General features: G+C 33.4%; 2 protein-coding genes across 2 annotated transcripts; both read right to left on the bottom strand.

Moving 5' to 3' along the window:
* Nucleotides 1-63: 63 nt before the first annotated feature.
* On the bottom strand, nucleotides 64-2,857 carry TRIADDRAFT_25309 (expressed hypothetical protein; the record flags this gene model as incomplete). Its single annotated transcript, XM_002112665.1, has 5 exons — nucleotides 64-164; nucleotides 281-353; nucleotides 574-631; nucleotides 1,905-1,969; nucleotides 2,735-2,857. The coding sequence occupies 5 exons, from the start codon at nucleotides 2,855-2,857 to the stop codon at nucleotides 64-66; spliced, it is 420 nt and encodes a 139-aa protein (XP_002112701.1).
* A 14,455-nt stretch (nucleotides 2,858-17,312) lies between these two features.
* Nucleotides 17,313-22,307, bottom strand: TRIADDRAFT_25024 (uncharacterized protein; the record flags this gene model as incomplete). Its single annotated transcript, XM_002112664.1, has 5 exons — nucleotides 17,313-17,533; nucleotides 18,174-18,281; nucleotides 19,738-19,848; nucleotides 21,643-21,753; nucleotides 22,214-22,307. Coding segments are annotated over 5 exons (645 nt in total), but the record flags the coding sequence as incomplete, so codon positions are not given.
* Nucleotides 22,308-23,677: the final 1,370 nt, after the last annotated feature.

The raw sequence follows: 23,677 nt of genomic DNA, 5'->3' as shown, positions 1-23,677 counted from the left end.
ATTAGTTCATTAATGATAGGATTATACACGTAATTTAGTACTACACAGCAATAGGGTGTAAGTTTAGATGTATTCCAATAAGTTTAATCCGAAAGAGATGGCGCAGCCGATGACTCCGAGAAAACCAATTCCACCCCAAGCTCCGCGCATTCTTTTGGCTGGATCTGGTTTTTATGAGAATTAAAAGCATCCATGACTCTAGTTGTTAAGATGCTATTGACGTACATATCCGAAAAGTAACGTTTATCGTGACATTTCTACAATTCAAGACAAGACTAACCTCCGGTGTAGTAACCGTGAGCATAAAACAATCGGCTAAGGACCCAAACAGCTCCAAAGGCAGCACTTAATCGCTAATACCATAAAAGATCAAAGGAGCAAACATATTTACTATTGTGTATCATGGCTGAACACAATTACTTTGGCAATCGATTTTTTACGTTACTCATACAATACACTGTCTACGCAATCGTACAATACAACAGTAGAAATCAATTCGATGAACATTAGAAAAGTCAATGTTCGATTTTATGTCAAGAATTTACATCATCGCATTTATTTAGCAGCACTTACGGGATGTTGCAATCCACCAAGAAGCATCATGGAAAGAAATTGAGGATAGTGTTCCAATCTGATGATCAAGAAATAATTCACGTTAGTATAAAAAACAGACAAGTCCATGGTATGGTAACAGAAAGACTACAGTTTATCCTGTTTTGCTTATGAAGAATGATCAATATCTTGATGGCAACAATTCCAGTAACGAAATGATATCTACTGTATTAACTGATAATGCTGTAAAAATCAAAATGAGAGCCATCACGATCATTCTTAAGGAGTTACGATGTACATTATGCAGTGTCGGATTTGTTGCATGAGTAACAAAATTGAATAAATTACAGTCAACTATGCTGGGGCCTACATAGTCATTATGATATCATACATGTGATGCAACTATTGTAAGTAGAAACAGAAATACTAAGCTAGGAATGAATCAAGATTTATACAACAAAGTCAATAAAGCATCATACAAAATAAAATTCTATTACTGCCGTCTGACACCATTACGTTATCTAGTAAAAAGTATTGACAATTTGTAGTCTACGAAAGGCAAAGAATTTATCATAGGTGCTGTACTTTGATAAGTAAATTAGGAGGACATGATCACCATAAAAAAATCCGTCCTTACAATAAGTAGCTCTTTAAAACATCACTTTCCAGTATCGGTAAAAATTTGTAAAGTACTGCAGATGACACCTAAATCAACCCTTTCTAATGTACCATACCACCAAGCTAATGAAGATACACCACTCTACTATAAAGCAGAAATAGTCCATCAATGCAGTAACCAACTCGTCAAACTCTTTAAAATATCATTTATTCAGTATTAGTAAGAATTTGTAAAGTATTGTACTAAACTATATAGCTAATTACGATACATTACTTCTCCTACTCTGAAACGAAAGCGGTGCATTATTGATTTTAGCGTATCCTTATAAAGATTGCCAAATAACGACTAAGCATCAAGACGTTGATAATGAAAAGCAAACTACTGAGCAGAACAGAGTAACCTCATTTTGATGCTAATAGCTACCTAGAAAATAATGACTACTTTAATTATTCTTGGTGATGTAACATTGATAATGACATCAGGTGCCGTACTACTAGTAGAATAACATTTTTGACAGTAGAGAAATGATAATTGAATGCCAATGATTCAATTGTAAAGATCCAATAGTATCGAGATACTGATGGACATTAGTATACGGTTGGTTTGAGAAGGTACAGTCTATCTATTTTCCATAATATTTCGTAAAATGGACATACGTGCATTTCATTATATTTTTTATTATTTGTTTTATTTTTTTTTCTGTTCATTGCTTGACTTTTTCTTTCCTACTTACGTGTTTTGATGTGCGCGTTGAAAGCAGTTAAATATTGGCTTATCGTCGTCGTACATCTTGGGATACTAAAGACAAAGCAATATGATGGTTAATAAAAAATAATTGGATTAGAGTTGGTCAACAAAATGTATATGGACACGGCTAAATCAATACAAGTAGTGGCATTTTCTTCACGACTGCACTTTCGTGAATAACAGAAAGTAGAGCGAAATTGGATAGGAAAATGCATCGATCGTAAAACACCGACTGCAAAACGGTGTCTTTACAGGGGATCTAAACGACCTTCAGCATAGCCAATCGTCACAACTAGTCGATCAAGTTATAAAAGACTATATAGTCTATATTCACCAGATCAATCGTTTGATTTCTATAGCAAATTGGAGTTTGATGATGGGTATAACACCAATTCACTTGGCTGGCGTTGCATTGCTTGGCGATCCTACGCCAGCTGTGATCGTAAGGTGGCAGTTTGCAATTTGGCGAAGGTAGGGTGACTTTGGTTGTATTGGTAACGAACGATCTAGCGGTCCAATGGCAAATCGAAGAGAAGCAAAATCAATCCGCCTCAACACTCTTGCCTATTGCAGTCTAACTACTCCTCCATATTGAATTCTAAATGGAGAAAATGGATGGATGGATGTTTGTTAAGATCAAACTGGATCTGTATCCCCTTTTGATTGAATGGCTAGTTTAATTGGAAACTGAAAGGGAGAGGCAAGGCTGATGGCGCTTGAAATACAGTATACTTTACGGTGTCGTTGCGTCATGACTCGATCATGATGCAATCCAATATCGATGGAAAAAAACAACAACAACACACTTTCTCTTACCTCTACACCAAATTGCTTACGAGCACGACCTACTCGGATACCCAAGTAAATGAGCACCAAGACACTGTCGGCAGCTATCAAAACACAGTAGCCATAATCTTTAGGTAAACCAAGAGAAGACATGATTGAAAAAAAAAGATTTCCTGCAGCCTCAAATCACCTCGGGTCGAAACGCGTCCAACGCTTGCAGTAAACAACTCTGCTAGTCAGGGTTAGCCGCATGCTGGCGCCCTTATATACTGTCGTACCACATACGTTGTACAGTATAGGACATATACAGTTGTAGTACTGAGCAGCCATACGCACTGTAACCCCCCCCCAAATTATGGCTGTATGCCTTAACTATGCTTGCATCGGCAGTTGAGCGTAGCGGACAGTGTGAAATCCTGGAAAGTATTATGGGGCAATAGTCTGCCAACGATGTCAAAAGAAGTGTAGAATGTCTAGAAATGAGAGTCGGTCAAGACTGGAATACTGTACGAACGGCATTTCTACCTTGACAGTGCCTGGCTAGCATACAGGGACTAGGTGACATTCTTTTTGCCTGCAATGAGAACCTGACATTCAGCTCGATCATACTATATCGTAGGGTATCATGTGGGACAAAGTCAATACAGTAAGGCAAATCATCCGTTACTGACATAAACGCAAAAACACTGTCGCTTGATTGCACCTTTTTGATGACAGTCCACACAGTACAGTATTTTCAGCAGTGAGTCACTGACTACTGTGTGAAGCAGTTCGAATCAGAGTACTTTAAGGTACCCTAAAATCGCCAGAGTGAATAAAAATGTAACAAAAGTTATATGAATATAAAGCTGAAGAATTCATCTATCTGTATGTATAGAATTTTAGGCAAATTTTGCTGCTTTACTACCATTTATTTTGCCTAACAGCACTGTAAAGAGAACTGGCTCACATCGTACTACTGTATAACCATCTTGTACTGTACACTGTACACTGTACCGTACTGTACCCTACAGTGTACAGTGTACAGTGATACTGTACGTATCCAAGCGTATCGTACTGTACTTCGCGCATCCTCGAAGCAATATTTCGTCATTCGCTCGCCGACTACGTGACTCACTCATTCATTGCCATGTTGATTGATTTTACTGATGGGTAGAAAATCAGCGAGCCAATATTCCACTTTCGTGGCTTGAATTAGCTCGTCAATATCCATCAAGAAATGGATCGAAGCCGATACAAAGAATCAGCTTGAGATAGTGCAGATGGTGTTGGAAGAGCTTTCATGTTCGTCCACGGATAGCGGTGATCAATGCACGTACATCATGAGGTCTACTGCAGTTCAAGTATCAACGATCTCTTTGGCTGGCTTGAGATGCAGTTTATAGTTTACATAATGTGTTGTGGATTACAATTATAGATCTTATGCGATTGTATAGTAGCTTTATTAGAAAATGAGCTTTCAGTTGAATGAATCCACTTTATCAAGCCTAATGAGAGCCTAGAGTCAGCTAAAATACAATGGATAACCAGTTGGGTTGTTACAGGCGACAGTGGATGATCATGCACTTTAGTCTGGCTAGCAGAAATGTTCCAACTACAGCACTGTACCGTTTTGCACCTTCATTTCGATAACTATGTTATAAAAGAGAACAAAATATCCAGGCAGAGTAAGGAAAGTAGTCATTGCTTTATGAGCTCAGTAATAGTTGCTTGGCCAATGCTGCTATTTCTAGTCATTATCTTAAGCATAAGAATGATAATATAATCAATCCACTTTACACTGCAAAAGTACTGCAATCACCGAAGTGCGTAGGGAGATGGTGAAAGATTCACATCCTGAATACTTCGATACAGCTAGCAGCAGATCATCATGACTGGAATAATTCGTCAACAATGATAGTGATCATTCGATAAAGAACTGTAAACTAAGCCTGTAGTAACCAATGTTGTATTCTAGCCAACTTAATTTTCCTTATATCTATATTTATACTGTTTAGCTTGCACTTGCTGACATTAGTTTACCTTATAGCCAAGTTGACAAGAAATTGCAATGCTATAAAACAACTATCAAAATTTTCCAAACGCTTTATGCTATCTTTAATACTACAAACTCAAAAATTGGAGTCAATTTTGATTAATACAATGTACCTTTTGAAGTGGCCAGCAATAGGCATATTTGAATCTGATGCAATATTGCTAACGATATGATGTCCGAGCTAGTGTCAACAAATCAATATTTAAGTACTTTACCGTACAGTGTACGCTTACGTGGTTGCAAAAGTTCACCATGTAACTCTTCCAATTATAGACCGTAGGTCAATAATTGCCAGGGTAAACTGAACATAGTAAGGAACCTCTGCAATCGTTACATTTTAAAACTAGGGAACACTATGTCATTCTCAATCATTAATCAAATAATCAATGCTTTGAAACGACAGTATTCTACGTAGGATTGCGAACTATTTATCCAAATATACGCGCATACTCGTATAGCTTAGGAAACGTGCAAGACCTCTTGGCAAACCTAATCCACGACATCCTTCACGCGTTCTTATAGCCACATTTTTATGGCACAAAAAAAGTGATATTTTCGTTCTTAATTACCGAAAATTATGTTAACCTCCAAGACTTATTTGTACCATCTTTATTCATGATGATAAAATGAAAACATTCTATTTTTATAATTTTTAGCGTGATGAAATTTTATGATTTCTTGCCTCCAGCTTAAGAATCATTTGTGTAACTGATATAACTAAGAAAATAAATAGCCCATATCTCACAGGGGATACTAATACCGTATGCTATAAAATAGTAATTGAGGTAAATGCATGATGTAGTTTTCTACAAAGTTACGAGGACTCTCTTAGTGTTATTGTAATGAGACAACATGTCTATTCTGTTAAGCTATTGGATTCCCTCAATTTATTTCCTTTTGACGGAATAGTGTACTATCATGCATGCGACTGAAACGTAACATGAAGGAAACGAAATGAATAAACAAGATTGGATAAGAACATAATTATTATAACATATCCTAGCGCATATGAATATTTGTAACGTGTAATCTTAATTCTAGAAAATCTTTATAGAATAATATCTAGTTATTATAGTGAACGACTGCATACATATTTATTCTCATTTACAAATTAAGACTTGCGCCAAGGTAGTTACGTCCTGAATTTGATGGAGACTTATGATGTGCGATCAGATCTGGAGGTATAACTTCGGAGCTTGCATGGTATAACGCTAACGTAAGGAGGCTTGTGTCTTGCCGGATTTTCATACAGTGTTACCGTATTATCAGGTTTAGCTGGTGAAGAAGCTATAGGAACAAGAAACGTTTGTGCTGCCTGTATTGACTGCAGATGGTGGTTATACCTGAGCATAGAAAGCATTTGTAGAAGTCGCTGTAGTACAGAGCATTCATGGCTATAATTTATAAATATCGATAAAATAAGCCTTAACTCTGCATTCTGGTTATCCTGTAGATATGCTTTGCAGAGTGGCAAAGTATATACTATAATGTGCACACACGCGCAAAATCTTTTATATAATATCGATATTACATGATGCAGCAAATTATGATATCTATGATGATTTTAGTGATTATAGATTTCAAACATTGCTGCCTTACAGAACGTTGTCATTCCATCAGTTCTTAATACGAAATTAGTTTGGAAATATTTTACTTCGTTAACCGATTGAAAGTTTATAAGTAGTCAGAATCATCGATATCTTGAACTGAAATTGATTGTACACTATGAAGAGTGATTGTATACTACTCTGAATGGCTACTACAGTGTAACAAAACCTGTCTTACTCGCTATAATTAGAGTGTAGATCCCACAAGTAATTTTTTTACAGCAGATTTTATTCCTGATTCTCTACTGATTGAGATACTATGTATAGTGCAACAAATTCTGAAAGACAAGGAAAACTTCTTACAATAGCAGATCTTAGAAAAGAAGGACTGAGAACAACAGTAACAGAAAAGCGTGGATACTTAAATACTTTATCTAGCTTATTTACAACATTACAATTGGAAACAGCTTCGCTTAACATTAACGGAACTTGTTACGAGAATAAAATTCTATGATTAGTATTATATTCTACGATGCTGAAATCAACATACTTGAAGTATCACAAATATGACTTATATATATCTATTATGATCAACAGCCATAGATTTTGGCATTTTTAAGTTATATCCAATTTATTTCTACATAAAATATTGGTAACGATAGTTTATCTAACAGCTTTACTGCATACAGACATCAGTTCCTGTTTTTTAGCTAACTCTACGGTATTTACTATAGAAATTCCTAGCCATCGAATGAATTTTCGATTTCTCAATTTGTCAATCAAGATTGCCTGTCGTAGTTGATGGTACTAGTAAAAAATACCCTTTCATGTGAACGGAGGGAAGAAAATATAATAAAATATTGACAATGTCGTGTTTGTCAGCTACTATTCTTGGATTTTTACCTTGTAATTTGCATGTATTGTACTGTATATAGCACTGTTTAATGATTTAAATCATGCGCAAAACTAAAGGTATCATGAAAATAACCTAATTTAATTTAAATTTACATTTACGATTGATATAATTTCAAGCCTTACGTTGATAATTTACAATAAAATCATCTCACATCAACTATGTAGATATTATATGTATAGGATAATGCTATGTTAATAAGTGCATTTATTTACAAAATTTCAGGATATACTATATTATCAGTAAATTGCGTATTACCATCGGATAAATGCGCGTTTTTGGTTAGCATTTTAATAATACTGGTACTGCGTCTGCGACTAAGTGCTACATATAATTGACCATGAGTAAACATTGATCTGTCAAGATACAGTCCAATCCTATCTAATATCTGGCCTTGAGATTTATTAGCTGCTATAGCAAATGCAGCCCGGAACTGGAAACTTTTTCTTTACATATGAAATGGATAAATAGCATCAGTTGGAATTGAATTAAAACGTAGTATAAATATTTGCTTTCCTGCATTAATGCCTGTAGCAATGACTGCGTCGATAATGTTATCATACAATTCTTTAATTACATATCTACAGCTATTTGTATGGCCATTTTTCATGTCTAAATTTCTTAAAACAATTATACAGCAGCCTTTTTTAAACAGTAAGTTATGGAGCGGCAATCCTGATGGATTTAATCGATTAATGAACTCTAGTGGAGAATCATATTCGTGTTCAAGAATTTTATAACAACTTCTATATTCACGAACTTCGCCAGGAAATTTACTGAGCATGATGTTGTTAATTTTATCGACAGTAGAATACATGGGGCAAATAATAGCACTTTAACATAGCTAAGCTGTATTTTGAAAGTTATCAGATAAATTATCGAATACGAAATCAAGTAGATCATTTATACAATTAGAGTTTATGGTCAGATGGTTGGAAATAGAATCTTTATATTGTTGTAAGCTCGTATGATATGGTGCGGTCCCGTTTCCAATATTTAATAAATATCTTACATAATCTTGATCATCAGTATCTGAAATTGCAGTTATCTTATTTATCGATCAATTTAGTGGATGTACGTTATCCTATATACAGTACAGTATATAAGTTCTTAAGGCATGCTTCGCAGTTTCTATTCTTGAGTAATGGCGTGCAAAAGGTAAAATTTGTCGCCAGTCACCAACTAATAAAACGGTAATACAACCAAAGAGTCGACTATCTTGTTGAACATCTTACAGCATTCTATGTACACATTCAAAAATATATCGATGCCCCATTCTTATTTCATCAATAATCAATATCTTGGCACATCGAAATAATTCAGCATGTTGGTCCCTCCTAGATACATTACAGATTGAGTTTTTAGTAATATTAACAGGTACTTTACATAAGCTATGTAGCATTCGTCCATTCTCCAATAATGTAGCTTCGATGCCATTTATAGCCGAAGCTAATGCAATTTGATTATTTGTCCGTACTGCGGATAATATTAAATTTACAACATACGTTTTCCCTGCGCCATCAGGGCATTCAAAGTGAATATTCAACCATCTTGTTGATTAATAGAATCTATAACATTATCAAAAACCTATTTCGGTTAAAAATTATTATGAAGATATTAGAATTTTAGGTGATATATACAGTATTATATAGTATATTATTGATATGAAGAGATATACTGGACCTATCGTTGTTGAGGATTTAGAGTTCGATATTGCTCAGTTACGCAATTTTGTAGTTAGGATACGCCAAAACATGTCTCTTCATTCAATAGATTACATGTCGTTCTACGATTAATTGGCCTAGGCAAGTGAAAATCATCGGCAAGATCTAAGCCTTAACGTTGCAGCCTATTCTGGGTGTAAATAAGTACTTGATTTATTATAGTTTCTGATGGCTCAGTCATGTTACATTGATTCATATGATCGCCTCAAAGTTCGTTTTGCGTTTTCCACAAAACTGGATTGGATCAGCTTGCCTGTAATAAATTAAGATGGTGGCGAATATATCTCTTAGTTGATTTCCAAAGCGGATTTTTTTAGCTTCTTCCATTACTGCGTCTATTTCGCTATCATCTTCCACTAGCCCTAATCTCTTGCATACATCTTGAAACGTAAGCTGTCCATTGATTATTCTTAGATCTTCAAAGGAAACTGCTCCCCATTTATGGTGCAGCAACATTCTTAGGAAATATTGTTCACTTTGACGTGGTCGGTATTCTTCCTAATACATCAGGTACTCGTAAATCTTTAATTTATCCCGATTCCGAATCTATTTCCTGTAACAAAGTTTATATTCACATATCATATTTGAATTAAGAAAGTCAATAGTACTGTATAATATTATAGCGATATATAAGAAATAGATATTACTTACCCTTCCTCGTTTTCGCCTTTGCCTTTTCTTTCGCTGTTGATTCCATGTAAAATATCTCGGAAAATCAGGCTACAAAATCTGTTTGGTTGCAATATCTCGGCATATACAGATAGTCATATACTCGGCCGATTTTGTAACTGGTGGACCTCGCAGAGCAGTTTCTTGAGCATTTTCTTCTTGCAAAAAACTATTTGTTGGTTCTGTAGATGGCAAGGTAATTTTTCCACAGGAGGGTAGTTTTTGAGTATTTCAAATCTATATGTTTCCAAAATGCCTCACTTGCAGACATGTACCTGGCATTTACGTAATTTTGAATTTCGCTATTTCCGATAATAGCGTTAACGTTGTCGCATTCAATAGTCATGGCAGTTTTATCATGGACCTTTAGAATATACCAATATAAGTATTTCGCGGCCTGTATAGAATACAACACTTCAACATTAATATGAGCTTGATAACGAATTGAGAGAAAAGGATTATTTATATGCTACCACATAAGAATTACCGAAAACGGTTTTTCATTCATTTATCACCTTTTTTATGAATTCTACCGCCATTTTCGGGCGATCTACGCCGATATTCTGGTTAGGAGTTTTCTTGTATAATCATAAGGCTACGTAACTTATTAGGAAATCCTTTGTTGTGTCTCATAGCATCATTTATCACAGTCATGCAGTTGCTGCTTGGATTGAACTCTCCGAAAGGTCCATGAATATTATGACAGGTTACGATATTGTATAGGTCTGGATTAGTGATTTCATCAGAAATCTCAGCTGAAACAACTTTATCTATTATCTATAATGATGTTTATGGTTGGAAATAGAATAAATCGATTATATTTATATTTTAGCGTTAAAGTATGATAATTTGGATATGCTGCATCAAATAATGACTTCGGGAGTATGAGGTTTACCCTCCGTATCCATAATCAAAGGATACGGCAATGAATTAATCCTGTCTTTTGCCATTCTATCGTTGATACACGCGCCACTACTTTGCCTGATACATTTTTTCAAAATATCATCTGTAAGAGAATCTAATTTCATTTTAAAAACACGACAGCACAAGTCTGGCCGATTATAAGCTTATTGCCTAGAAATAGAGATTCAGTAATTTTCTTCCAGTTAGGATTTGTCGCAAAGGTTATAAAATAATCCGGCTTTCCAAGGTATCGAACGATAGTCATTGTATTTGTAAAGGCTTCAGAATAAAACCTCGGACTGCCGTAAATGCTTATTGGTAAAATTCCATTTTTTCCTGCGTTGACGGCGTCATTTTGTCTAACAGCATCGTATAAACCACAATATTTCTCTGCTCTAATTGTTCGATGATTTTTTTTTACCCAGTCTAAGCGGCTGGATTCAATCTTTGCCCGTTGATCAACTACGTATTGTTGCATTACCTGCATACTTTTTAAAATAATGTTGAAATTACTTGATTGAATTTGAAGGCGGTATTTATAAAAATCAGGTGCTGTCAATGTTCGACGATCGGCTTTGGTGAGACCAAGTTTCCACTTATCATTACCTAATGGAAACAGCAAAAGATAATGCAGAGCATTGTATGATCTATGTACGGGTTGAATTCTTTGCAGTGAACTATTTCTACCACGTAGTATTACGTCTAAGTTGCCTGTGGTTTCACCTGGAATTATAACCACAACTTCAGATCTAGATGGTAGAACATAACGCCAGAATGCTCTTCATTTGGTCGTAAACGTTTATCAGCATGCAAGACTATCGACATATCTACTTCTTCGCTTATAACTTCAATAGCACATTTTAAGGACTGTATAATGTATATAGCTATTTACGGTATGTAGCATATCTCGCAATTTTCTTAATATATTCTCATCAACACTATTGATATGTTGTAATCTATTTTGCAATTCATTATCACTATTATAGAAGAATAACTAAGCGAACTTTGGCGCTTGGCCGGTTAACGGAATAAGCGATCCGATCTTATGATGTAATTTTCCGTATACCTTAAAAGTAGAATTAAACTCAGATATGCAAACTTCATTGCAACCTATAGAAGCTAAGGCCAATGCATTATTATACGCCTCTGTCTTGTCTAGATATAATCTTCCATACCTTATGTAGTGCAGCCCCAAATATAGCTTAGATTACTATTATAAGACTGTACGAGAATAACTTAACTTGTAAGCTAGAGTGTAAGATTTATTCTTTTTCCACATTAAAGCTATGTAAATATACTACCGCACAATAAACATCCTGCTATGATTTTATCAATGCACTAATTCAATTTATGCGCATTCGATGGCGTGTAATAACAGCACCATATACCCGAATCAACTATTACGTTGTATAATAATTCAAAAAGTATGCGCCACTAGCACTTACGTTACAACGATTACTTTAGATGTTTCATTCGTAAATTGCAATTTTGATAAATATTCATCGATTAAAGTTTAAAAATTGATAAAGAAAGATGCAATAGTTCGATTATATCATACCTGGTTAGATTTAATTTCTTTTAATTAAAATTGAAGACTTTAATTATTTAAAATAATTTCCCGAAAATTGCTATTTCATTTTCTTTAACTCCGGGCGACTAGATCAACCAATAACGATTGCATTAATTAACTTTGGTTCCTGTCCACCAATTTGTAGTGCTTGCTGTAGTGTACGGGTTGTTGGCACTAGGTTCGTAGTCTGTCAACTCAAAATTCTGAGTTGTTAAAATCGAGCAAATCCCTTAAGTGATACAAAATAGTCAACACCGTATAGTTGACTTAGAACAGTTAACGGCAGTCTTTAATACCGTGACATAAATGTATACAGAAGTTCTATACAATTGGTTAGATTGATCTCAATTTATCTGTTAAAATCATTTACTATGGTCAATAAGTCGATGTTGGTTACTTATTTTGTGATTTTGATTCCCAATCTTAATTCACTCGTCATAATTTCCAGATCGCAGTAGACTTCTTTAAGTAGTGTTATTGAATATAGTTAATACAGTTAAGGCGACTGGTAGATATACTTATGCAGTACCAAGAGTTTAGTACTGCATTAAATTCTTAATTAAGTATATAATTACTAATATGCACTACCTTAGGCTATAATACTTGCGTAGTTTAATGCGATTAGTTGCTCGTGCCCCGGCAAAATATGGTAGTTTAAAGCCCGTACTTAACGTGTGGAAGCGTTATAATGTTACCACTATTGCTAAATAAGTCGTACGCTAGGATTTATGAGCGCATGCAATGAGTAGATCGAGAGTTCTTCTTGTTCGTAGTTTGTTATAAATACAGTTACGGTTGTTTTTTATTGTAATAAAGCTTAGTTCGGGTTCTAAATCCAGTTAGACTGATTTATTGCAGACCCTTAAAAAATCGACTTACAATTCTAGTCAGTAGTAATGGTGGTGCTGCGAATATGAATGCTACGATATGCCTGATTATGGAGCTATTGGGATAAAATTTGCCATTGTAATGATAAAATTAAACATCAAGCCGATGGAATTTCAAATCATAGTGTATCGAATACGTTATACACTCTTGATTATGTGCTTTTTTGCAGCAACAGACGGAAATTATTCTGCAAGATACGGAAATGATGCTGGTGACGATAGTGATTAATAGGAATTGTTCATTAATCGTAACTGTAAGAATTGCATTATAACAGATGCTACACCATAGCAAATTCTTATTTTATTACATGCCTTTATTTGCAATGATTTATTACAAGGCATATACTGTATTATCAGAAGAAATTAATAAATCATAATATTCATTTAAATGATCAAATGATTTTTATTAAATGTATCAAAAAGAAATTATATCAAGATTTTGTCATTTTACTGTTGTTAAAGGATAATAAGTAACTCAGTGAAGTGCAATATGATTCTGATCAAACCTACTGATAGTACCAATAGTTATTTAAGACATTTGAAAAAAACAGCACTTTATTATATGATATCATTGCACATTGCACGTTATTTTCTGCAGATTAATTAATCATCATACGATCAATCAATATTGAATCAATTCCAAAATACTTTGATAATTCGTAAGCAATAGATTAAAAGCTTAATTAATCAAATTAAACTGTTATTATCTCGATTTCAATTTGATTATTTATTACCTTACAATCGGCTATTGGAAGTTGATTAAGATTACTAGTGTTGATTGCTATTTTAAAAGAACGACTATCTGTTCTTTTGCTGAAGAAAGAATAATTAATAGAATTCTTCCTTTTAAGAGTAGGGGCCATATGATATTTTAGATGAGATTATTTACGACTATAGGCATTAACTTTTACCTTTTATTCCATCAGTGTCCATCATTAAATGAGATGTGCAATTTCTCCATATTATCTATTAATTAAGATGATTGGTCGCTAAGAATAATATAAATTAGTGAAGAAAATATTAACCAACTACTACAGTATTACTTGACTTTTGCTCCTATCCACCAACTTGTGATACTAGAGGAGTCGGAGCTGCATGTAAATTGAGTATTACGACCAGCATAAAGGCCGAAATTATGCTCATTCTTTACAGATCTTGGAATAGTTATCCCATCACATCTTGTACGAAAAGAATCGATCACTAAATGGTAGCTGCCGCTAGCCCAAAATTGAAATCTTTTGCCTCTGTAAGAATTGCCGCGAATATTCAAGTAATCAACATTTCGACAATCCCCATCGCGCCTGTACTGTAAGATATCGAATCCTTCAATATTGGTCAAGAAATCGAATCCTCCTTTTCTATAAAAGGAGCCTTGCATATAATCGACAGGATTAGCAGGAAGAGGAAGGGAAAGAGAATTAAAATTACATGTTGCGCGCCATAAAGCTCCGCTGCTTGAATCTCGATTTCGATTGAATATATGCAACATCTCAGGGCGGCCGATGCGATACAAGGACCATTTAACCTGCGATCGTTGATGATTGATCGGAGAATTATATGTAAAAGCGCGATTAATTTTTGAATGACGAGAATTTGCTAGAGAAAATGATTCTATTAATGTCCAAGCATAGCCTGGCTGCGAGTTAAAGTCACAGTACACACGCCATTTTTTCGGTTGCTGATGATCGCAAGTATTAGTATCATAGATGTCGTAGTATTGATTAATTAATTTCTTATTTTGTACTTGTTTAGCAAGCTCAAGGCAAGAATTAGGTCTGGTTCGACAATATACTGATCAAATAATATAGACTTTGATTAGTAACTTCTTAGTATTTCATTTTATCAAGTCAAAAAATTATTAATTAATAAAGAAGATGCAGTATTCGGATATGATGAAAATTTGCGATTGCTTATGTTCATCAGCAATTTATAATCAATACTGTCTTAAATGAATAAAATAAGGAGAAATATTTATTGATATTATCGTACCAGCCTTTTCTATCAGTTCTGTTTGGCAATGATTTCCAGTATAGAAAGGAAAACATCGACAACTATAACTGCTATTGCTAGTGACTAAACACTCTCCACGAAGACAAGGATTGAATAAACACGGATCTAAAGCGAAAAAGCACCAGTCAATGATATCATTTAGCGACATAAAAAATTCACCATATCATTTCTATACTGACTATGATAATCGAAATTAATGAAATAAAAGTTCAAGGATGCGCCACAGTAATCCAAATGCTCACAGAGTGGCAAAACGAAAGTTGCCATCATGTTGGAAGCCCTTCTATTTCAATATGATGTAAAGTCTTGTACTATATTAGATCAAGTGATGACTTTCAAATCTGATTGGCTATCAAAACCTTCAGAAGACTACTTATAGGATTGGGTAGCTGATATAATTTCTTGCTATGTCATATCGACTGCAAGATAGGAATTTGACGAAAATGAAATTGGTATGGTATTCTTAGCTTTGTCGATTACTTTGTTATTGATTAGATGGTTGACTTTCCCTTATAAACAAGTATTTATAGACTGTTTATCCAAGTCATTATTAATGATTTTGATTATATAAACTTAAAACTATTGAGTACAAAATATTCAAAGTGTAATAGAGCAATGCATGACTTAAATAAATATCCATTTCAAGATAGACAGAAAATCCTATCGGAGAATAACAAATATTATGCCTGGACTGTTTCATTCAAAGTTTTGGTACATTTTATAATCACTTTTGCTAATTCTATTTGATTCGTGTCTGATATTGATAAAATTAACGTTGTTTAGATACCTAAGCCGTTTTACGGCTATAAAACTTTTACTGATGATTGACTTTGTAGCTTTCATATCTCATTTTATGTGAAAAGCTATCTCTGTTGAAGAAGTTTGCTACTGCAAAGTCTTACTTACACTAAGTACAATCTGATTACCTTCATACTGGCAGTTTAATCCATGATATCCATTAAAACAAGTGCACTCATACCCAGTTGCTGTTGATTGGCACTGTCCATGCTGACAAGGAGATGAGCTACAAAAATCTTTAATAGGCGTAGCAAGCATTTAATTTATTAATAATTAATCGATGATCAGGTCATGTGCAAGCTATTACATTCTATCTATTATAAAAGCTAATAAATAATATACCATAATCGGTGATTTGACTGCAATGATTGAGAATGCATGCAGAAAAGCGATCTACTTTATAAACAATGGATCCATTGCCGCAAGACTTTGTCTTAATGGGCATCGTTTTCAAGCAAGTTGAAAGACCAAAATGGAGGCATAGGCTACGATTTTTTATTGCTATATCATTCTGGACTAAGAATGTAAGGATTATTAGCAATAATGATTCGCTACTAAAGTGAAATTTCAATAAGATATCATAGCTTCCTAGATAATCGCATTTGATCATCAACAAAAATTTTGCTTTTAGAATAATTTAGAAGCTCTTTGCTTCAGTATTTAATTATAATACCTTGTTGTTGAGTGTTATTGACCCACTTGGTTAAGTGTTTGCAGTTATCTTGCAAATTAGCCTGATACCATCGCGAATATTCATTGTTGGTCGTATAACGATGACACTGATGGTTTATATTGGACAAAGTTGCAATATCAATTGCTTGAGTAAATGTATTATTAAAAGATATATGCCCGATGGAGCAAGGATCTACAATAAAAATAATCATTTATTATGATATGTAGTATTTTTATTAGGAAAGAATGTCAGTTTTGATAGGTATAAATGCTTTGGCCTATTGTTTTTGAAAAGCAATATTGTATCAATGAATAATTTGTAACCAAGTAGCTGCGGTTTTATGGACATAAAATAAATTTTAATCAATTATTAATACTAATAGCAGTATTTTTAGATTAACTTTGTACCGAAGCAGTTAAGATTATCAGCTTGGAGTTCAAAATCGTTAGAACAGCTACAAGAATAACTGGAAAAAGTATTGTGACAAAATTGGCTGCATCCACCATTATTTTGTAAGCATTCATTTACATCTGAAAGAAAAAAGAAATTATGATAAAGAAATTGATCTCTGCTCACAATAGTCACATATGAGTATACCGCTGACATATGATTATATTTACATGTTTTATAAATATAATTCAAGTATGCATTCGTGTATACTGTAAGCTTATATGCTTACTATAACGTAGAATTATATAGGAATTACAAAAAAATAGATCTCTACTGAAAATTCCATACATAAGTATTCTTATCACAAATATATATATTATATATATATCTATATATGTATTTCAAGTATACATACGTGCATGCTGAAAGCTAGTATAGCTTATTGTAGCGTAGAGCAACAAAATTAGATCACAGTTAATAAATCGGACTTTATTGACTATAAAAATTAATCACAGTAAGATATGCTCGTACAAATAGTAAGGTGAATTTTATAGGTTTAGATCCACTATTTAGATTAATTGAGCAATTAATGCAGCTACCAGTATCACAATTGGGACCAGTCATTCCTTGGGGACACTGACAAGTGTAGTTATTTATAAGATCGATACATTTCCCGGTGTAGCAAGGATTAGAGGAACATTCATTAATTTCTAAATAAAATAAATAATTAAGAAAAAAATTATACAAGGGATGATGGTATTGTTAAAAAGCTTTTAATCGTAAAATGAATGATTCTTGAAAAAGTGCGAGCCAGTCAATAATTATCAAGGCATCTTGCCGTTATAAATTCTGATATCGTAGTATATAATATTGCAATAGCTAAATAGCAGAACAACGACGATACGGAAGTAACAATTTCAAATCTACTTTACATTAATACAGATGGTAAGCTTTCTATGGAATGTTGGATAACTTTCAGGGAATTACGACACTTACTTCAATTTTTAATTTATCATTACTAGATATAGCAGCAATCTAAATTGCAACGAACGAAAGTATAATTTTAAGATATTTATTGAATCAGATAGGTACGTCATTGATTTATTACTTAATGAAATATTCAAATTAAAAGCATTTGTGTTAATATTAGGATGGTATGTTTCATGTGATCTTCTATTGGTTATTGATGAATGTAACTTAGATACCTACAGAATCCCTAATAGAGATTATAAGAAGAAATTGCGCGCTTATTGGCTTATTCTAGACAGCTATGAAGCTAAATATGCAACTAAATCAACTGGAAAATTTGGGGCAGAAACTGAATGACTAGATACAAAATACAATAGTTACCTTGATCACAAAGCTTGCCACCATAGCCAGGTAGACATTGACAAGTGAAATTAGCGAAATTTTCAGCATTGCATTTACCATATTTGCAAGGATTTGGATCACATGGATCTGTTAAATAATTTTAGTATGACGTCTAACAAGTCCAATGATTGCCGCAATAATGTAGGGCAATCAAATTATATGGATTATATTTTAGAATTAATATTCGAAAATTTGACTTACTTATTTGACTTGTACAATATCTGGAGCATGTAGGATACTGATATCGAGTTAGTGAAGACAGATAGTAAATATGGTATCCCTTGCAATTCTTGACCATAATATCGTGGGTTTTAAAACAGCAATTATTATTCCAATTAAAACAAACTGTTCTGTTGACTATGCCATCTTCAACTAAAAATATAGATTGTTTGTAATGTCGAAAAAATTGCAAATTTGTGAAATGAGTATGATAGATTTGTTAATAAATTATTCCTTCACAGCAATCATTGTCTGCATGTATAATGTACTATGCTTTAGCTTAAATATTTCATTAATAATCATTATTAAACTATGATACTCGTATATTAACAAAATTTAGTCATTCATTATTCTATTCAAAATTAATTTTCTCAAGGAATTATTGTAAATACCTCTTGGATGTGATCCATTAATCCAACCTGGAGATGAAGTCTGGCATCTTAATGCTGTTGGACAATGTGTTGGGAGCATAAAACTAACGCCAACATAGCTAGTTAAACGATACCAACTGGATTCAATGTTATTTTCATCGCAGTGCATAGGAATCAGGTTTGTATTTGTTAGTAGACGAGTAGAATCTTTCATTGTTTGATAGGTGCTACATGGATCTTCGAATTACGAGTATTTTAGTATTTTAATTAGAATGTTAATGCAATAATTCAAGCGAAAGAGGATATAATTACTGTATATCAACATAATAGAAGAATAAGAATCATTCTTATTTATGATTTCCTAAAATATGCATTATCTAATCACTGGCTTTGTTATCTTAGAATTTAGAAAGCAATTTCAAGTCATTTAGGTAGACAACATGAAAGCTATTCTAACTTTAGGCATATCTGAACAGATAGATGAAATTCAGAAAAAATATGTTGTACTGTTGGTAATGACAATGAGGTATAACTATAGACTTACTTTTATAATGAATAATAATGCAGTAATGATGCCCATATCTATCACTTCTAAGCTGCAAGCCGACTTACCAGTAACTAGGCAAGCTTACCTAAGCATCGATTACTATTTTGGTGATAGAAACCCGTTGGACATTTGCAGTAATAGCTGCCGAGTGTATTAATACATATATGCGAGCAATTGCCATTTTGTTGTTGACATTCGTTTATATCTATAATTATAAAGGTGTATGCAAGTAGCAATAATCATTTTGACAGGATTATTAATCAGTCACAAGTAATATATGAGCAATTGATGTTTAGCTGCTCGCTTTGGTATATATATATATATATATGTTATATAATTATAACAGTATATGCAAGTGGCTATAATTATGCTAATATGGCTATTAATCAATTATAAGTAATGTTACCATATTGGCAATGGTTCCCAGTATACCCTGTATCACACATACACTGGTAGCCTGGAGAGAGATTGATGCAGCTACCGTATTTACAAGGATTAGCATGGCATTCATTGATATCTTCAATTTTATTCACATATAGTAGTAAACAAATGCAATATGATCCGATAAGATTAAATGGGTGTTTATACAACCGGAAACCGCTACTACTAATCAAGACCATTGATGATTCTCAAATTTGATTTTACTCTTTTTACTAAATCCTAGAATTTATATTACCAAGCTGGCAACGTTTTCCTGTAAATCCAGAACGACATTTGCAGTAAAAATCATCAGATTGACGTAAACAAGAAGCATTGACGCATGGATTAGGATCGCAGTAGTCTATCAATTATCAAGGAATAAATAAGATTCAATTTTAGCTTTAATGATATTGATTCATTTTAAATATATTTTTATTTAATTTGCATTTGTTCAATAACTAATCTTTAGAGTTTATGAATTATAAGCAAATAAGTTACTAATAGAATCAGCTATGCTATGATAAAAATTTAATACGTAACATGAAATTTTTAAAGTGCACAGGATATTTACGGGCATATTAATCAATTAAGGCGTATTACAATCGAGAATATTGAGAATTTAGTTGATAATGTTGCTTACCAAAGTTGGCCGTACAGTATCTTTGGTATTTATTTGGTGCTGAAGGTAATCGATACGTAAAGAAATGTTTGCAGTTTTTAATATGAATCGTCCGATTCCATCGACAAATGCTATTGGCCCATGCAAAACAAACTGTACCCACTGTAATGCCTTGCGAAACTAGGTAATATAAATATAAAATCTCTTACTCTAGAACGGATAAAATATTTTAGTATTGGGTGTTACGTATAGGATCGAAATAAATGGACATTGTAAACGGATGAGAGATGATAGAAGTACGTATTCAGATATTGAACTACAAGCAATACCGATATCTAAGTCAATTAATATCTAGCACAATTTAATTAGAGATTATACCATGTGGATGATTGCTTGCTAACCATCCTGGCGATATTGCTCCACACTGAAGCATGGAAGTTGGATAAGTTACCAACATCTGACTGCTAATGTCGGCATTAAATCGATACCAAGTATTATTCATTCTATCATGATCACTTTGAATTTGGCTTTTATCGTTCCAATCAATCGATCTAGTTTTGTCAATAATTTGAGTATGATTTTTGCAGGGATCTATTTCGATAAAGAAACAGTAAACTTAATTATCCACTTGTATATAATTAACGATGATTATGTTTACCTATTTAATCATCAGTACCTATTGCACATTGTACAGTTATCGCATAACTATTTGTAATCGTTTACTACCTTTGCCTTTATATTTATAGAGTTACTCTCCTCATCTTTATATATCGATAGCTATAAATGTCATTGATTTACACTTCATAACCGGATCGTTGTAGTAATTATAGTTGTTAGTGTTGGTGGATTACTTACGTTACCCTATCCCATTAGCAATTTATCAATCACTGTATTGCGAAGTTAAGTATTGCCTGCTGGAAAATTTTATGGCTATCTATTTTAATCTTTGATGCCATAGATATCGACATTACCATAGCACTCCTTGTTACTGAGTAAGATATTGCCCACTTTGCAATCGCATCGGTAGCTTCCTAAAGTATTGACACAAATTTCTTGACATGGGTTGGCTTCGTCTTGGCATTCATCAATATCTACAAATGGATATCAGGAAATAAATTTATAAAAATTTGATTGATAAGTCAATACTATACTAAAATTAAGATTTATATGCGTATATCAAAGTAGCTGAATAAGTTTTTATTCGATTGTTAGCATTGTGGTTGATAATATCAAATTAAATGCTTGCTTAAGCTCATATTATGGTATTCTAACCTTGTTCACAGTTTTGTCCAGTATACCCAGAAAGACATAAGCAATGATAGCTATAGTTGTTTCTAAGGCAAAACCCGTTTACACAAGGCTGCCGTCTACACGGATCGATATCTAATTTAAATATGATCTTCGTATTAGTGCATTAGTTGAAGCTGTACGTCAAAACTGGTAAAGAATTAATAGCTGCGTGAATTTCAAATGATTTTAAAATTAATCGGTTGAACATGATTGAAATTAGTCAAAATAATGTAACGCACCTACACCAGTATTAAAAATAAAACTCAACGTTAACGAGTTTGATTCATCGATTATTTAATTAGTAAAATAAGGACATCGTGAATATCTTACCTTTCTCACAATTTTTGCCGGTATAATTTGCAATACATGTACACGTATAATCATCTTTTAATCTATTGCAAATTCCACTGTTAAAACACGGGTTTGGATTGCAGAGGTCTTGGTATTACAATAAATTTACCCATTAAAATCGGACAAAATATAAAATTATTTATAATTAGACAATATCTTAAGCATAATTTGCGATTCTATTACTTAAATATGGGTACTGCACCTATCTCACAGTTTTTTCCAGTATAATTTGCAGCACATGTGCAAGTGTAATCGTCTATTGATTTGTTACAAACTCCATTATTAATGCAAGGATTTGGATCACAACGATCTAGATATTAGATTGAATTTGTTGTCGAGATCAATAGATCGAAAGTTAATACAATTAGTATGCGTTTAAATTGAATTAACTTGGGTTTCGCTAATTTATAGTATCGTTGTAATCGTTTCCATTCTATTATAGGTATGCATGCACAATTTGTGTTAGCGGAACTAAGTCATTTTATTAAACCAGTGGCGGAATACAAATAATCCAATTTTATATCCTCTTGTAATTGCTATCATCAAGTTTTAAGTAGCAAATTCAAAGTATTCTATTAAATTTACCTAACTGCTTTGTACAATAGCGGCTACTGATAGGAAGAAGCGATGTCGATGGTAAGCGATAGACAATAAAGGCTCTGCAGTTTTTAACTTGGATCGATGCTTTAAAAGCGCAACAGTCACTGAAAAAGTAGAAACAGGCTGTTCTGTTGACTATGCCATCTCCAACTTGAAGGATCCAAAATAAAAATTATATTAATCATTAAACTGCCAGAAGAACTTGGCAAATGAAATAAAATTACTTTACGTAGGGACTACTATCCAATTTTGCTGCTCCACTTCTTTTAGAACGAAGTAAAGTGGAAAGTAGTCCCTGGTTAGCGCTATCTTGCTGATTATCCTTCTAGCAGAATGACCGCGGCTTTACCTTGTGGATGTTTACCCCTCATCCATCCTGGTGATAATGATCCACATTTTCCATAAGTTTCTACGCATTTAGTTAAAATTGCTTGACTATCTTGTCCACCATTAAATCGATACCAACTGTTATTGAGCTTTTCATCAGAGATGAGACTACTCTGTAGTTGTGCATAAACTGATCGGCTAGAATCATTTAAGAAACGATAGTTTTGGCAAGGATCTGCAAGAGAATCAACCCATTATTTGCATTCGATTGATCAATCTTGTTTTCATGCTTCAAGATGTAACTGCATTAAGATTTTTCATGTCTATTGACTAAACACTCTAACTCTCTAGTAAGTCAACAAATGATTTAGACAGTTCTTACAAATTGAATATTCTGATAAATGGGTACTTTCTTTAGAAAATGGATTCAACTTAACATGCAAACTACAAAATTAATAATCCAGGGTTTGCGATACAGCAAAACGTGAGATTTGATTGCTTATAATCACCATTTTACGTACTGATATAGGTGATCTTATAATAGATATCTTAGATACAGAGAAACACGGAGGAATAGGTTTTAATTTCTTATCTGTCTATGAACTACAGCAATCTGAATCATCTCAACCTATATGGCTTAGCGTACTGAGTAACATGCGGTGTAAGGTAATATTTTTAATATCTCTTACTTATTATAATTATCGTATTATCGTTTATAAAATAAGTACATTAGCTTAAA

The sequence above is a fragment of the Trichoplax adhaerens genome, genomic scaffold, assembly GCF_000150275.1.
Source record: "Trichoplax adhaerens TRIADscaffold_5 genomic scaffold, whole genome shotgun sequence".
Taxonomy (NCBI): domain Eukaryota; kingdom Metazoa; phylum Placozoa; class Uniplacotomia; order Trichoplacea; family Trichoplacidae; genus Trichoplax; species Trichoplax adhaerens.
Note: the sequence above shows the minus strand (reverse complement) of the source record. Positions and strands in the feature narration are given on the sequence as shown.